This window comes from Erithacus rubecula, assembly GCF_903797595.1.
Source record: "Erithacus rubecula genome assembly, chromosome: 9".
In the NCBI taxonomy this organism is placed as follows: domain Eukaryota; kingdom Metazoa; phylum Chordata; class Aves; order Passeriformes; family Muscicapidae; genus Erithacus; species Erithacus rubecula.
This window is the reverse complement of record NC_136660.1, coordinates 16,150,909-16,168,069: the sequence shown is the minus strand read 5'-3', so window position 1 is coordinate 16,168,069 and position 17,161 is coordinate 16,150,909. Positions and strand designations below refer to the sequence as shown.

Here is a 17,161-nt window from a genome sequence, read left to right as displayed (position 1 = left end):
CTGTTACCGCTGCTTTTTGAACGTACTGGTGTTGACAGCTCTGTCTGTGCCATCAGTAGTGGCTGCGACATGTGCTGGTGTGACACAGTTTAAACCCAGGCTGACCTCCAAAGAGAGAAGCTCCTTGCCCTTGCTGCTCGTATTAAACTCCTTGAGCAAGTATAATTGGAGGATGTCTCAGTGATACAGTAGATACTTTTTTCTCCCCTTACTTTAGTAGGCTGTAGGCTGTGGGTAGTAAATATATTCAACCTAAAGTAGAATGAATGAAACCCATTTTAAGGTGCATTCTCTCTCAGTGCCTGGGGTGCTGAACTGTGGGGAAGTGCCTGAGCATCCTGGCACCCTGGGGAGAAAGCACACACTCTGGGTGCCTGGGGACCAAGCAGAGGGCTGCCAGCATCCCTGCAGTGGTGCTGATGTGATGCCCTTGATGAACCTTGCCTGCTTCTTAGAGCAGGAGGGGATTTGCTGGGGACTGTCTCACCTGGAGCATATCTTCTGCCACGAGGGCAGGCTACTTTTGTCCTGTCCTCCCCATGCCCCAGACTCTTTGCTGTCCCTTTCCTTCCCTAACCAGCTCCCTTGTTTCAGGGCTGCCTGAGGATGCATCTCCTCTTGTCTCAGACATCTCAGGGGTGCTGGGAAGCTGCCTTGCTGTGCCTGTGCCACCCTTCCGGGCTCCGGACCTGACACCTCCGTGCCCCGTCCCGGCAGGATGGCCCAGGCAGGGGCACCTGTCCGCTTCCACCCCGAGGAGGGCTGCGCCGCCTCTCCGCCGCCCTTTGCGCACAGGGCGAGCCGGAGGCCGTGGCTGGCCGGGGGGAGCCCCGAGGCCGGGCGGTGCAGCCCCCCGCCCTGCCTCAGCCCCAGCCTCAACGCGGGCCGCCTGCACCTGCTGCGCAAGGGGCTGGCGCCCGACGCCCGCCGCTGCCCGCTCGGCCTCTACAACAGCACGGGCTCCCTGGCCCGCAGGCCGCCTGAGGCCGCGCCCTTCGCCGGCGGCAGCTGCCCGGGCCCCGGGAGGCTGACGGCCCCCTGCACCCCGCGCTGGGGCCGGCCCAGCCCGGCCAGCGCCTCTCCGGGCAGCCGCAGCCCGCCAGCCCCAGAGGGACACAGCTCCGTGGTCACCTTTCGCTTCATTGAGAAGGCCAGCGTGCGGACGCTGGGCTGCCCGACAGCCCCCCTCCTGCGCTGGGAGAACGGCCCCTACAGCCTCAGCCGCAGTCTGGAGCTCGGGGGGGACGTGGGGTGCCCCCAGCCCCAGCCCCTGCCTCAGGAGCGGCTCCTGCACACGCTGAAGCTGGAGGCGTCCGCGTCTGACCCGCTGCTGGCCGGGGGCAGCACCCCGGGGGGGACACGGCCCTGCGGGAAGGAGCTCTGTGCCCTCGACAGCCGCTGCCTCTGCCGATCCCTCACCAATGGGCTGCCGGAGGAGTTCCCCACCTTGGCCAGGAGCCCCCTGAAGCCAGAGCCCCGACAGCAGGTGGGTGCCAGCGTCTCCCACACCGGGCATGGGCCGTGCCCCGGGCTTGCACTGCCCACTCATCGCTCTCCTCTCTGCAGGGCAGCATCCTGTATCCCCGGCAGAGCTCCGCCCATGCCCAGCGCATTGCCAAGGCCAAGTGGGAATTCTTCTATGGCTCCTCAGATACCCCAAAGACAGGTAAGAAGTTGCAGGCGGGTGCCCTCGGATTGGCCCACCCCTTCTTTTAGGTCTGTATTGTTGGCAGGACTCGCCCTGGGGCTGCCCATCCCTTGGGTCTTCTCAGTGCCCAGCAAAGAGCAGAGATTCCCCCAAGACTGGCCAGCCTATGTCCTCCTGGGATCAGCTTGTGCCTGTACCAACCTCCCTGCAAAGTCCCCTGTGGCTGTGCAAAAGAGGTGACAGAGTCCCTGGCTGTCTCTGCAAAAGAGCTTTTGGGTACAGATGGGGTCTCAGGGCTGGCTGGAGATGCACTATCACTGACAGCTTGTCTCTGCCTCTTGTACTCTTTCTCCTCCTGCCACCTCTTCACTGTTCCCCTGTGTCCCTCAACATGGTAGAGTCACTGCTCCCGAAGGTGTTCAAGAAGCAACTGGAATGGCACTTAGTGCTGTGGTTTTGTTGAGGTGGTGGTGTTTGGTCAAAGGTTGGACTCGATCTTGGAGGTCTTTCCAAGGTTAATCATTCCATAATGTGTGACCACACTCTCAGGATGTGTGTGGGTGTGGGTGTGTGTGTGATGCTGCAGGAGCAGCTCCTCAGCACTCCCCATTGCATCTCCTCAAAGCTCTGAACACTTGGGCCTTCCTTGCAGGCTCCTCTGCCCCCGACTCTGCTCCCCTGGTTGAACTGCCCCAGAAGTCTGTCTCCCCACTGCCGGCCGAGCCTCCAGGGCTGGTACCTGAGCACAGCCTGAGCCATGTGGAGGTGGAGATAGAAGTGTCTCCTTTGGGCAACCAGAAGCCTGGCTCCTGTGAAACTGGGATTATAAGGAGGACGGTGAAGTACTCTGAGACAGACCTGGACACTGTGCCACTGAGGTGCTATCGTGAAACCAACATCGATGATATCCTGGCCGAGAAGGAGGAGGTAGATTCAGCAATTGAGAGCCAGAAGGACAGTGAGAGCAACCCAAGCTTTGTGGGCACACCAGGCAGGAGGAACAGCACACCAGAGGAGCCACCTGCCCCAGGCACCGGCTGCTCCAAGGATGGGCTGCAGGACAGGGACGTGGATGAGGATGATGAGGTGTTTGAGGCGATGAGGAAGGAAAACAGGGAAAGGTGAGCCTCCATGTGCAAGAGCAAAAAGCTCCTCTCACCCTCCTTATTTTACCCTGCATGGCGAAAAAAACTCTGCTGAAGTGTCTGAGTCAAAAATCCTGGTAGCAGCATGCAAGCTGTGCATGGGGGTGAGATGGGATCCTGGATCTCACCACAGGGGTTGGTACTGGGCTGGGGACAGGACTGGGAGGGGGCCCTCACTGCCCTTTGGAAAGAGTAATCCAGCACAGGAGATCAGCCCTGGGCACTGTGCTGTGGGCCTCACTCACCTGGGGTGAGCCCTGCAGCTCAGGTTGCCCAGCTGACTCGAGGCTTCCCAGCATGAGTCCTGCCGGGTCAGTTACATCCTGCCACGGTGCTGCCAGGTGTTGGGTGACAGTGTCAGGACACCAGAGCACAGGTCATGTTCTGGAGCTACTCTGGACTGCCAGGTGCTGCTGGGCTGTCCTCCCCACAGACAACTGCTTCAGCAGTGAGAATAGTTCCATTTGCTCAGCCTCATTAAGTAGTTGCCATGTTTGGGAAAGTGTAGGGGATACATTGGGATCAAAAAACTATTTTGTTCCTTCTATGTAATTTTTCATGTGTTGCAAAACACCCTGTGCTGGGAGGCTGATGAAGAGCATGGCACCAAGATTATCATTCAGTTGCCTACCCGTGTCTCCCAGCTGCTATCTGTCCCATGCCAGGCACTGGCAATTTGCACATATGGGACATGGCATTTTGGCTTGGCAGCCCATGAAGTTTCTGCTGGAGTGGTAGTCTGACCGTGAGGAGTGATGGGTGTTGTCAGGTCCAGATCACTGTGTGGGACCTGGAGGGGAAAGCCCCTGTGCAGGCATGTTCTGACATGTGTATTGTCAAGAGTCTTGAGTGAGGGGAGGAGGTTCAGCATCATCAGCAAATGCTCCACAGGAGTACAGACAGGTTTCATCTAGGAAGCAAAAAACCAGGGTGATGCCTGGGATGCCACATGGCAGCATGAACTCACCTAGCTGTGCAGAAGGTAGGTGGGGAGTATTTAGGTGGAAGAAAAGGAAAAGGGAGGTTTTGATGTCAGCAGAAGTTAAAAATAATGAAATACATACATTAATAGTACATTAATACAGTACTGCCCCTGCACTGGGAAGGAAAAGAATGAAGGTGCTGAGCTAACAAGGAGGGAAGATGTGCATCTCAGGGAAGCTGAACCTCTGTCAGTTTGTCCAGCTCTTGCATCTCTATTGGAGGGGACAAATATATGCCAGCCATCCTGTCCTCAAAAATTTGGGTTCTAGAGAAAAGCTGAAAATAAGCCATTTGTAATGTGTGGGGTTTTTTCCAAATGAATATTTGAGTACGGTGTAAAGTTATTGCAAGTTCTTCAATTTGCTGTAACAACTTTTTGCATAGTGTTATTTTGTTTTCAAATATCTTTGAGGCCACTGGGAGTTGTATGAGCTGTAAGCCTAGACCTGATTTTTGTCCTCCGAGACATCCTACTGTAGCTCCCCAGCCAGTGCTGAAAGCTTGGATGTGTCCTTAAACAACCACTGTTTCTCCTAAAAGATGGTGCTGCCAGTATAATTACCAGCGTGTGTATGAGGGTGTCATGTTCATTTGGCATGGCTTCTTTGTAGACCATTTGTTTTTTTCCCCTGGAGCCCCCTGAATATTCCCCTGGTAAGTGCAGGCCCTGTAGACAATGCCTTGAAAATCACGAGGCTTAAATTGCAAGCTTGTTCAGTCCCTTCATCACAGCCCTGGGTTTTTGCTTACACACTGTTTTGAGCTCTGCAGCTGCAGTCCTTATCCCTGTTTACCAGTCACCAGTATTGATGTTTTCTTCTTCAAGCTTTCTGCTTTGCTGGCTCACAGGAGGGGTGAGGCTGTAGGGATGAAGAAGCCACCCTGGCTTCCTGGACCTGGCACCGTTCTGATGCTGCAGGAACTGCTAAACCCCACACCTGTCCTGGTTGCTGGGAAGGACCAGCCCTACAAAACCACTGAAGTGATTTTTGATGCTGATTTTCAGCTGTTAGACATGTACATCCCTTTGAAAATCTAGCTTTAAAGGTTTATCACCCTCTGCAAGGAGAACTTTGATTTGGTCCTACCTTGTTGTGCTTCATATTCTTGACTAAGTTCAGACACTTCTTTTGTGATTTACCCTTCCAAAATAAAAGAGCACTCTGACAGCAAAAAAACCTGATACCAAATCAAACAAAACATGAAAAACGATGGAAGAAATGTTGTCTTCTTCCAGCAAATCTACTTCCTAAATATATTCAGAGTTATATTTACTGCCTCTAATGACTAGTTTAAGCCTTTACTGTCTTTATTCCTATTATTCCCACAGAGCCGAGACCTGTCAGTGAGAGCAGGCTCAATTCCCTTCCTCCCTGAGCATCAGCAGACACGCTGGCTAAGCTATAGGAGGAGCCTGGTTTGGCCCTCAGCATGGGTGCCTTGGGCTGATAAGAGAGAATAGGCTTTGCCAGGGAATGCTCTGCTCCCCTGAGAGCACAGAGGGCTGATGGGAGGCAGTGATGCCTTTTCTCCCTGCAAGCCTTGCCTAGAAAAGCCCTTAGTTCTGCTACTTGGGAAGCCTTTCCAGAGCCTTTGTGCTTGCTGCTTGTTGGCAAGAAAATAGCTACAGGACGAGCCTTGTTGGGGATTAGAAATATGGTTATGGTCTCAATTTCATCAAATGCTTAAGCATGTGATTAACCTGCATTAAGCCTCTGATGTGTTGTCCCAGAGCCCAGAGTGGCCACAGCTCAGGGTGATGCTTCTGGGTGAAGCACCGGGCTCAGGCTGCAGAGGGGATGCTCAGGGTAATGTTGGCAGGAGCCTGTCCATGAGCAGGGGAGGTGTCTGCAGCTCTTGTGGGTGGGCTGGGGACAGCATGATGGTGTGGATGTGGCAGGGGAGTGTGGACAGTCAGGGGAGACTGCAGTGCCTGTGGTCAGTACCTGTGCCTAACATGGGGGAGAGTGAGGACACTGAGCCCTAAGAGCAGGCTGCTGCCTGCTGGAGTAGTGCAAAGGAGCCTGGGGGGACTGCAAGGAGCTTCTGAGACAGGTTTGTAAAAAGAGCTTTGTTGAGAGAGGAATAAAGCTAGGGGCTGCTGGACAGTGCTGAGCAGTCTCACTTTGAACTGAGCTGGGATCCTCACACAGCAGCTGCTGTGTCTGTGCAGGCTGGAGGAACCTAAGCTGAAGGAGTGTGGCATGGCTGAGTCTGGAGGGTCACAGGACCGTTTAGCAGAGAGTTAAAACACTGGGGCTCGAGAAGAGATTTTCCCCTTTTCTTCCCTCTGCCAGGGATGGCATGTCTGTGCAGCAGCATGTCGAGCCCCTTCCCCTCCATCAGCCATCAGATGCATCAGAAGCCCAGTTCCTCAGATCCCATACCCAGAGCCCTGCCTGAGGCGCTATTGGCTCCTGGATCCACTTCCCTTCCATGTCTCCCTGGGAAGAGAGAGCCTAAGGAAGGGTCACTGCCTCTCCTGCTTCAGTTCAAGGCTGGAAATCTGTTTGCTTTCCTGCTGCCTGTCATCCTTCACAGATTTTCGATTGCAGCTTCTGCATCTCCTCTCCTCTGCTCCTCTCAGCTGGGTTTATCTGGCTTGGTCTCAGTGCAGTGACCCTTCCTGGGGAGCCAGGACAGAGTGGGGAGGAGCTGGGCAGTGCAGCAGGGGCTCTAGTGAAGCATCTGGGTCTGAGCAGGCTGTACTGCTCCCATCCTTCTGGAATTGAATGCCTTTGTGCTTGATATTTTGGGTTGAAGACACTGTTTTCAGAGCTTGGATGGCGTGAACAAAACCAGCCATGGTTTTTTTGTGGCTTGGTGGCAATATACTTGATCACAAAAATGAGCCCACCTACCTTTCCTGGAAACAAGATTCCTTCCAATGTGCTGGCATTGTCTTCCCTGTCACAGTTTTCACCCTCCTCATGGATTCAAGGTGCAAAATGGCAGCAGCATTACCTTGGTTTAGTAGCATGGGGATGGGCAGGAAGGATGAAGAATGCACATTTGAATCTGTAAAGCACATCTGCAGATATTAAAGAGGTCTGTTCTGCCTTGTCCTCACCAAAAGCCCTTCAGCAGTGGCTGCTCCTGGGGCTCCTACAGGAATTGTAAGAGTGTCACGTGGTACTGCACAGCCAGGGAAACACTGGTGGATGGGTGAGATCAGCCTGCATCCTGCCTTACTTACCTGTGTCTGGCTTCACTGCACTTCCCCCAAACCAGCTGGCTCTCTGGGGGAGTCAAGCTGCCAGCTCTTGGCCTGCTGAAGTAATTGGGGTGAGATTTTTGAGTGGCATGTGAAGTCTAATGAATGAAAATAATTTGGTGTGTGTTAGAGCAGCACATCTTCTGAGCCCTCTGTAGGAAGCTGTTTGTTCATAACAAATGTTATGACAGGCTGAAGCAGTTCTTCTCCTTTAATCAGAAGAGAGAGTGGCATAACAAGTGCTTTTCTGCTGCTTTAATAAAATGATAGCAGCTTATGAGTAAAGTAGGCTTTTAGGGCTGTGTTTGTGCTTGTACTGCTGAAGCACTGATGTTCCCTGGGTTGGAAACATCCGTGTTGTCACGTGCTTAGGTAGGTGAGCAGGCTGTACTTCACCTCATTTACACGACAAAACACTCAAGGCTTCATGGTTTAGAAACTTCTCTGTTGGGCTGGACCCAGACCAGCACTGGAGACAGGCTGGGCCTTTCTGTGGGGCTGATCCCTGACAAGATGATGAGCTAGGACTAATCATGGCCTCTAGAGCCTGGGCCAGCTCAGATCTCCAAGCCCAGAGGTGGGTGTGAGGCTCCTTCTGTGCTCCCTGGGGAAACCTGGAGCTCAGTATCGCTTTGTGCTCAGTCACACATGTCTCGTGGGACTCAGCATCACCTTGTGGAAACAACCAGCAGATCTTGCAGGTGAGTGTTGGTTATGCTCTGAGCATAGTACCCAGTGACCACAGTGCAGTGTTCACGGAGGAAGGGGTCATGCTGTCCTAAGCAGTTTCAGGAGGAGCCTTCTTGGTGACAGAAGGCTCATGAAAAATTCAGCCACCTCCAGATTTGGTTGGAAATGGAGCTGGACCACATCCTGTTTCTAGTACTTGAGCCCTTTATTGGATCTAAGCTCAAGTCAAGTGATTGGGAGCAGTAGCCATCTCATAAGCTGCTTATGAGGATGAGCCACTAAAGGAACAAAAGTCTGTGGCGCATTAAAGGAGAAGCATATGTCTGGAGGGAGGCCAGCCCAGTCCTGCTTCCATGGCGTCTTGGGCAGGCAAGGCATTCCTGGGTGGTCTACAGAGGCTCAGAAGAGATTTCTACCCTTCTCAGTTTCCTTCAGAAGCAGTGTGTGGGCTTTTGTTTTGGGGTTTTGATCCCTTGCTCTTCAATGATCAGTTCTCACTTTCTTTCCCTCTAGGATCATGGACCGAGACACACAGGGTATGCTCAAGTCTCCTGTGCCCTTCCTTTTGGGGCACAGCCTCTCCAAGGATGGCATGGACTCTTTCAGCAAGCATTTTGAGACCATCATGGAGTCCCATCGAGCCAAAGGCACATCTTACACCAGCCTGGACTCCATTGACATCCTTTCTTCCCCAGCCCGTACCCAGGGGACCTTTTTCACTTTTGACCTCCCAACCCTCACCCCAGAAATACAGGGGAAAATCCAAGACAGCGCCAAGGTGATCGAGGAGAACTTTGCTCCTCTGGCTCACTTAGAGCCAGACTCTGGGACCAGTTCAGCCACAGATGCCCCCTGGACAGAGAGGGAGGAGGAGCGGGGCAGACGAAGGAAGGGCACTCGGCACAGCCCCTGCCACTCAGAGGACAGCTTTGGCACTCCCTTGGCCTCCAACACAAGGTGAGTGACCAAAGTTGCTTGCTGTCCAGCTGGGTTACTAAGGCTTGATGTGGAGTCTAATGCTGTGAGGTCTGGTTTGCAGACAGAGCCTAACTTGTGTTTCTGGGGAAGGGTCAGGATTGAGTGTGCCAGATTTTCTAGGGAGTGGTTGATCAGGCCAGTGATCAGTGATCATGGTATTGTGGTAGGTGTGTTGATGGGACCACAACTCCTTTTTCATCTTTGCCAGCTTTATAGGTACTGGAGGACTGTGAGGTTTCCTTCAACCAACAAGCAGGGAATGCCAGAACTTCAGTCCTGTAGTGATTTTCATTGCAAGGCAGTCCAGCATCTGTGATGATATGGGGAGAGGCCAGTCTGAAGTTGACTACCAGTAGAAATTTGACAGCATGTCCGTACTGGAGACTTTGTCCCTTGCCATCTGCACAGCAGCCACTTGCTTCTTAAAGGCAGGAATCCCATGGTCTTGTGCCTTTTCTGGCCTCCTGAACCTCCTCAGCCTTGTTCATGTTGGAAGATGGAGGGCAAAGATGAGTGTCCTGAAACCCTCATCCACTTTCCAGGCTTTTGTCTTTTTTTTGTCTTTTCCACACCAAACCTATGTCACTTCTGGTCACAGTCTATGCCATCTTTGTAGGCTCAGCTTGGGGTGGCCAGGGGGAGATCTAAGCTCTGTGTCTTCTCTAGTGTCTGCAGTCAAGAGAGGAGAGTGGGATATTGCATCAGCTCTGTGGCCCTTGGGTCAGTCCAAGGGCCTGTTGGGGCAGAGAGGGGCTGGCTTAGGCCTTCCTTTTCTTTGGGACACTGAAGCCAGAGAGTGTGTGGTAGCACAGAGGCCTGACAAGATTTGTGCAGTAAAACTGGTCATGTCTGGGAGGCACATGGCAGTGAAGGGTGACAGCATCCAGCTATGATCAGTGCTCTCTGCAGGAAGAGTTGGATTTCTATTCCTGTGCCAAGGCAAGGGACTGAAACACAGCACCCTGGAGAAACCAAAAGGACAGTATCTCACTAACTGTCCATGGGATGCCATTGTACCACAGCACATCAATGCAGGCACAGGCAGGTGTGAGGGTGCAGAGACACAGCTGGCAGCAGGAGCAGCAATGAGCTGGCTTAACAGAGATTATTCCTCACTGGTTTATAGTCAGTGGATCACAGAGCATGCTGGCAGTGCTGAGGACACTGCAGCACTGTTGTCCCCTCCTAACTCAGAGCAGTGCTGGCCTGCAACACAGGCCATGGAGGGATGTTGTGTATCCCCCAAGCTGCCCTAGATCTTCGCTGAGCCCACCTTTGCTGAGCCTCTTGTCATCTCCTCTTCCAGCAAGAAAAGCAGGTGGCTGGAATCTGCCATCTGAAGCAGTGGAAAGGGGTGGAGGTTGGAGCTGGGAGCGGGAACTAGGTTGGGAAGCTGGGAAGGCATGTGGCACCAGATCTGAGACAGCCCATCATCTGCAGGATCTGTCTTCAGGGGGCAGGGGTTTCTGACAAGGGAGAGATCCAAAAAGTTCCCTCTTCCTCATCACTTATGCTACCAACTTTCTAGACTCTAAGTGGAGCTGATCAAGAAGCTAAGGATTCCCAAGTAGTTTGAGGAAGAAGTGGCTGGGTTGATTGCTCAAAGGTTCTCGTGAACTGGAACCAGCAGAATGCCTGGCAGGGCTGATCTGATCGAGCAGAGCTTACCCTTGTAATTCTCCCACTGAATTCAGTGGCAATTGCTGAGGAGAGGAGCTAAGGAACCTCTGCAGTTTCTGCAGTGCATCATCACCTGTGCCAAGCAGGGCCAGAGCAAGGCATTCACCACTGTCCATGGTCACAGGCACTATACAGACTGACTGCTACCAGCACAGGTAGTCTGGGGACCCCTGACAGGGGGACTCTGCAGTGGAGACTCTGCTTCACACTGTCTATCAGTGTCAGGGTTGGCAGAGGTGACCTCAGGATGCAGGGCTTCAGTGTGACTGGTGATGAACACCAGTGGGTCAAGGCCTGTGTGTGCTGCCCCTGTGTCTGTCCTCCTTGTGTCCCCAAAAGATTTTCTGCTAACTTTTGCAATAGTTGGGGTTGGGATCTGGGTTGGAGACAGCCTTGCAGCCTGTGACTTCCCACCTCCCTCAGTGGCAGGAATGGCCAATCAGTGATGCCCCTGCATTGCTGGGGAGATGTGGTGTCCCCCACAGCCAGTGGCCTTGGGTCATGCAGCCTTGTTGCTTACTCCAAGGCTCTGATGTACCTCAGCACATAATAGTTAAGACCATGCTTTTATCTTGACCTTGCATGTGGGAAGTATGTCTAAGTGCAGACTTACAAAGGCCTCTCCTGGGATGCCTGCACCTACCCCAGCAGGCTTGGATGAAAGGGACAGAGCAGAGACTGAACCCCATCCCTGTGCTGCCCACAGTGACATCCCCAGCATAGGCTCTGTGAGGAAGTTATCACCTGCTTTGGGCAGGAGGTGGAAGTGTGCAGGTCCCTTGTCCCACTGGCAGAGAGCTGCAGGTTGTCCCTGGGGCTGTGACAGCCCTCTGCAGAGCGTGTGTGGAGGCAGAGCCCCCAGGACTAGGGAGTCCTTTTGGACCCAGGGAGGACAGCCAGGGACAGATGCAGTGCTGGCAAAACGGTGGGGCAGGAGCCGGGGCAGCCCTGCAGGGAGACTGCTTCAGTGGGGACAGCCACACTTCTGCAACCAGGTCCAAACTGCAGGACTTGGCTTGGGTTCCCTCAGCTTGCTGCTGGGTGCAAGCTGGTGTCCAGAGGGTCACCTGGCCTGCCCAGTCCTGTACAGGCAGGCACTGTGGGCTGTGAGGGATCAACCCCGGAGGAATGTAAATGGGCAGCCTGCATCTCTCTGGGAGTGCAAGCCCCCTGAAATCCAGCTGCTCAACTTCCCTGCAATCCCACTCTTCTGGAGCCAGCCGTGGCCCCAGGCACAGTCGTGCCGCTCCCTGGGGTTTGTCCGCAGAGGAAAGAGACGTGAGTTGCCCCCGAGCGGGACCCCAGCGGGGCTCGCCTGCGGTGGCACAGAAGGAGGCGCAGGCGGGAGAAGCACCGTCCAAGGCGGGGCTGCAAACCGCACGGTGAGAAGGGCCGGACACCGCGGCGAGGGCAGAGAGAGCTGAGCCCGGAGCCTCGCTAGAGGGAGAGCTGAGCCCGGAGCCTCGCTAGAGGGAGAGCTGAGCCCTGGAGCCGCAGCTGTGGGAGGAGCGGAGCCGCGGCGCTGGCAGCCCGGGCGGAGGGTGCGCCGGAGCGCTGCCGCTGGCGTGTGCCGCAGCACGGGGCCCCTGCCTGCCCCGCTGCCTTGCTTTATAAGGCTCCTTTTGTTACCGCAGCGCTCGGGGAGCCCGGGCGCCTCCCTGCCCAGGGCCAGCGCAGGTCTCCCAGCTGGCCTGAGCTCCCAGGTAGCACTGGGCAAACTGGTGAGGATGCCCTGAACGGCTGTGCCCCGTTTGGGGCCCCGTAGGGTAAATTCGGGGTGTGATGCAGGAGGTTGAGGCTGAGAGCTGAGCAGAGGAAGGTGGACATTGAGGAAAGGATGAAGATAAGGGAAGGGAGGTATGGGGTGGGCTGGAGTGATAGCACAGTAGGGAGGCAAGGGTAGGGTGCAGGATGAAGAGGTCTCCCCACATGCGTTGGCACAGCAAGAAATAAAGAACAAGCCTGGGGAGAATTTTCCCCTTTGCAAGCCATATGAAGCCATGAAAAGCAGCAGGAGCTAGGACATAAAACACATCAGCCCACTGTGGCATAAAGGACAGTGGATCCCCTGTGGCTGCAGAGGTGTGAGCAAGAGCACATACCTGTGGGATGCCCCATGTGTCAGGCGTTAATTCCAGCTCTTGGATCTGACTCAGAACCTCTGTATTGGTCTTGGCCCAAGGGTCCAAGACATCGAGGTTTTCCTGTGCTGACCTTATGGCACCTGTGTCTCTGAAGGAGACCACTCTCCATCCAGCAGGTAACTGGATATTTAAGGCTCTTGGCGGCCACCAGAAATTGTTTGGTGGGGCTGTAGTGTCAATCCCTGTCCTCTGCAGGAGCAGTTGTATCAGAAGAAGAGCTGGTGGGATAGGGTGATGGAGAGCAAACAGATATCTCCAGAGGATGCTGGTGCTGCAGGGGAGCTTCTGGAAGTCTGCAAAGAAACAAGACTGAGGAGGGGCACAGCTGCCCAAAGTTCAGTCCTATCTGCATCTGTCAGCAGTAATGCTGGTGGGTGCTGCTGTGGCTGTGTTGGACTCCAGAGCTGCCAGAAAGCACAACCAGCTGTGCCTGTGGTTGGAGGCTGGTCTAGCTGACCTTCAAGTGTCCTCCCAGCCCTAACTTCAATTCTGTGAGGAATGAACCGGCCCAGATTTTTGCTGTCATAAATCAAAGTCGCTCCACTGAGACCGATGGAGGGAGCTGCGTTTATTTAGCTCAGCCAAAGATCCGGTCTGGTACATTCTTAGCAGCAACATTAGGCAGGCTTGGTTTGCCTGGCAGAGGCAATGAGCATCTAGCTATGCACGTGGGCCTTCCAGAATTGAGGGGAGAGTGCTACTTTGCCCCATGCACCTGTCCCTTGCAGATTTGCACCAGGCTCTTTGCCATGTCCCCTCATGGTGTAGGATGAAACCAGCCTCATGTGGGGAGCAGGAGGTATTTGAATTGTATTTAAAGGTCTGGAATTTCCTGCAGCAGGTGTCTTGCATGGAATTGCGTCAGGACGGACCTGGACAGCCCAGGAGCTCAGCTGAGCACACCCCAGCACCTGGGGAACAGGTTGTTGCTGTAGGAAGGGTCCCACATCTCTGTGGATACATCTCTGCTGGCAGCTGGGAGGTGGAGGTCAGCCTTTTAGGCCTGACTTGCAGAACTAGTGCTTTCTTGCTGCTCCAGACCCAGGAGAGAAGATTTGCTCCTGGCTGCTGGAAAACTGAGTGAACATGGTGTGAAGTAAGCTTGGTTGGTGGTGGCAGGGTGGAGAGGATGTCAGGGCTCCTGCAGCAACACACTGCATTGCAGCCAGGGAAGGTGCTGTTGTCTCTGCTTCTGGGCTCTAGACAGTTGGCTAGAGGAGGAATATTGGGGTGAGATGATGGTCCAGCTCCAGGAAAGGAGTGTTTGGCCCTGAGAAGGAACATTTGGGCCCAGGAGAACCATCTGACCTGGAAAAAGCAGTGTGTTTGGCACAGTGGTCCTGAGCAGGATCCTGATTTTGCAGCAGCTTTCCAGGGCAGGGAGCACAACAAGTCCTTCTGCTGAGCTGAGGTGGGAAATGGTCAGTGAAGAGCCTCTTACCCAGGGTGAGCCCTGTGCTGGATGATGTGCCTTCCTTGCAGAGACCCCCAGACGTGCCTCAGTGCAGCACACTGGGCTCTAGCAAATACCTCGGAGGTGACAGGGGACCTGTGCTCCCTGTGACGTGAGTGGTGGCAGCAGGGAGAGGGATGAGCTAGCACTGGGTCTGCTCAGGAATTACTTAATTCATGCACACTGAGGGTACTTGCACGATATTGAATTTGATCTTTATTCCTTCAGTGTGTAGCTAATGTAAAAAATATTATCTCAGTGTTTCTCCAAGCCAAACTAAAATGTCACTTTACTAAATACACCAAAAAACCCTCACCCTGAGACCTGCAATTAGCTCATTGGTGAGAAAATTAGCATAACCTCAATTACCTCAGACATGGACACGTCTCTTGCTCTGCTCTCCATTTACTTGAGAGCTGGGCTCTTGTTTTCCTGTCTTCAAGCTGCATGTTCTCCAAGCCAACTGGGGCTTTGAGTGGTGGCAGATAGGTACCACAGAGGGGGCATACTGAGCCTACAGAGGCCAACTGTCCATATTTAAGTGCATGAGAGTGGCTTGAGTGCTAGGAAAAAAGCCATTTCATGGCATGGTTGAATAGTGCCTCATCCTGAGAGCAAGGTTATACTTTGCTAAAAACACAAATCAATACTGGGACTTGATGAGGGAGGGAGCAACAAATTCCACTGGTAGAGCTACTTTGAGACTCAAGGTTTGAGATCCCTGCATGCCCATTGCAAGAAGCAAGGCAGGAATTGTTGTCAGCTTGGGACCCTGCAGGGAGATACAAGTATTGAAGGACAAGGGAGATTTTTTAAATGGCCCACGCCTAGATGCTCATCATCACTAGGTGGGAAAGCTGAGGATCATGGATTAGGAAGAAAGGCATGGGGGGAGATTTGGAGCTCTAGGTTTGTCTCTGGATGCTCCAGGAACTGGCCATGTGAGGGAGGACAACCTCTCTAGCAGAATAGATGAGGACCAGAAGGATGTCAGGAGTTTTAGGAATGGGCAGAGAAGAATTAAAAGATTTTGAGAGGGTGACTGATCATCTACTTGCTTTGGAGATGCAGTTGTAGCATGGAGAGTGTTGGAGGGGTGGCTTTGCATTTTGTAGCTCAGTCTATGGCTGGAAAACCACCCTTGGAACTGCTGGGCTGCCAAGGGGACAGTGCCTGTGCCCTTGTGATAACAGATAAGGATTTTAGCAAAAAAATGCAGTCACCACTACCCATGGCTGGCAAATGCCAGCTGCTGGGAGGGATTAATCTCCTCTGCCTCTGGGAATCAAAGAGCCTGTGACCTCTGTCCTTGGTTGAGGTCACAGTGGCTGCAGCCACAGGAGCTGAAGTGGGGCCCAGGTGTGTGCCCAGCACTGGCACCCAGCCTGTTCTGCTGTCAGGCACCCCAGATTAGCGTTGACCCTGCCAGACAGTGAAGGCACAGCCAGGCACCAGGGCCATGCCAGCAGCACCTTTGGATGTGGCTGTTTTGGGAGGAGAAGAGATTTCAGGCAGGTGGGAGATTTGCCCACAGGATGGGGTGTGCTCACGATGTGGACAGTGATGCTGGAAGCTGCCTGCCCAACTCCCTGGAGCTGGTGGAGTCACACCTGGTGAGCTCACATGACCACTCCTGTGGCTGCTTCCACCAGGCTGCATTGGAGTGATGAATAGTCTCCCTGGGAAGACTGGAGCCAGATGGACACAGATCTGCCTCAGCCATCCATCCAGGTCTTACCACAATCACCTCCTGGCATCACTGAGTTCAGCAGTGGTCCAAGCAAAGCATATCTCTCCAAAGACTTGCAGAGTGTTGGAGCTGCCTTCACCAGGGAGGTGTCTGACCCACAGGGTTTGAGTGCAGAGCAGCTTCTTCTGCTGCATGCTGGCTGAGACAGAAGGTGGAGAGCACCTGAGAGCCCCCCAGGCGTGAGGCAGCCTGTGGTGTTGTGCAGGGCTCCCCTGGGACAGGCAGCCTGAGCAGGAGGAGGCTCGTCCTTCCTGAAAAAAGCAGAGCCTCAAGGAGATTGGCCTGGGTAATTGGCTCAGGAGAGCAGGCCTCTTAAAACTCAATTAGAGACTTTTAAAAATAAATCAGACTGGAACATTGTAAAGGCTGCCAGAAAATTTGGGCGAGGTCAGAGTTGTTTAACATTTGTTGTTGATTAGATTCAACCAGCTTTTGGTTGGGATAACTTCTGCACAGCTGAGTCAGATTACTTCGGGGGCCAAGCCAAGAGTGTCTCCTAACATGGCCATTTAAGGCGTGGTGGGCTGAGAGCTGATGGGCTGAGAGCTGATGGGCTGCCTGGAGAAGACTGCACTCTGCTGTGAGCTGGGAGCCTAGAGGGGTTTTCCTTCATCCTCCTGTTTTCTGCCTCAGCTTTGCTATCTGTGTAGTGCTTTGAAGTCAGTGGGTGGGCAAAGGTAAATGAAGAAATTAGAGTTCTCTTGTCTTGGGTAGAAACTGCACTTGAGAGCAGCACGAGGAGTTTGTCCAGATGAAAAAATGAGTGCAGAGCTGTAGGACAGCATGTGATGTGCACATGTTTCTGTTCCAAGTCTCTGCTACAGCTGAGCTTGGCAGAGCCTAAACCTACACATACAGTTTCACAGGTTCAAAGTGGGGGACTTTGGAGCAGTTGTCCTTTCCTTCCACATCCAGTCAGTCACTGGTGCCGTCCCATCACCCCACCTCTCCTCCCAAAGCTGCATTCCTACACCTTCCCTTTGCACACTTAGCTGACCTCAGAGTGTCTCTGATCACTGCAGTTCATCCTGGGTCCCAACAGCAAGTAGCTAGTCCCCAAGGCAGGGTGAGGAACATGCATTTGCTGAGAAGCTGAACAAGGAGGGGATCTGTAGGCAGGCTAACGTGGAGTGTCCCTTCCCATTGCAGTGACCGCCCCCAGAGCCAGCTGGTTTCAGACTCAGAGTCAGAGATGGACAGCGTGGAGCACCTGGCCCTGGGCAGCACAGACACCCTTTCCAATGGACACAAGGCTGACCTGGAGGCTGCCAAACGCCTGGCCAAGAGGCTCTTCAACCTGGATGGCTTTAAAAAAGCAGATGTGGCTCGCCACTTGGGGAAGAAGTACGTGTGGGTATTTGGAAGGAATGTTCCATTCTGCAAGGAGCTCACTTTCACCATGGTCCTGCTGCCCTTGTGGGGCACCAGGCTGGCAAGGAACTGCTGGCAGGACCTTTAAACCCACTCCTCATGAC

At 53.7% G+C, this 17,161-nt stretch overlaps 1 protein-coding gene across 1 annotated transcript in view; it reads left to right on the top strand.

Moving 5' to 3' along the window:
- Positions 1 to 596: 596 nt before the first annotated feature.
- Positions 597 to 17,161, top strand: part of PSD (pleckstrin and Sec7 domain containing) — a 33,650-nt gene continuing 17,085 nt past the window's right edge. Inside the window, exons 1-5 of the mRNA XM_079312310.1 lie at positions 597 to 1,486; positions 1,567 to 1,666; positions 2,301 to 2,769; positions 8,195 to 8,638; positions 16,836 to 17,030. Coding sequence (XP_079168436.1) covers positions 719 to 1,486; positions 1,567 to 1,666; positions 2,301 to 2,769; positions 8,195 to 8,638; positions 16,836 to 17,030 — 1,976 coding nt within the window. The 5' untranslated portion in view covers positions 597 to 718. The remainder of the gene's footprint in view (positions 1,487 to 1,566; positions 1,667 to 2,300; positions 2,770 to 8,194; positions 8,639 to 16,835; positions 17,031 to 17,161) is intronic.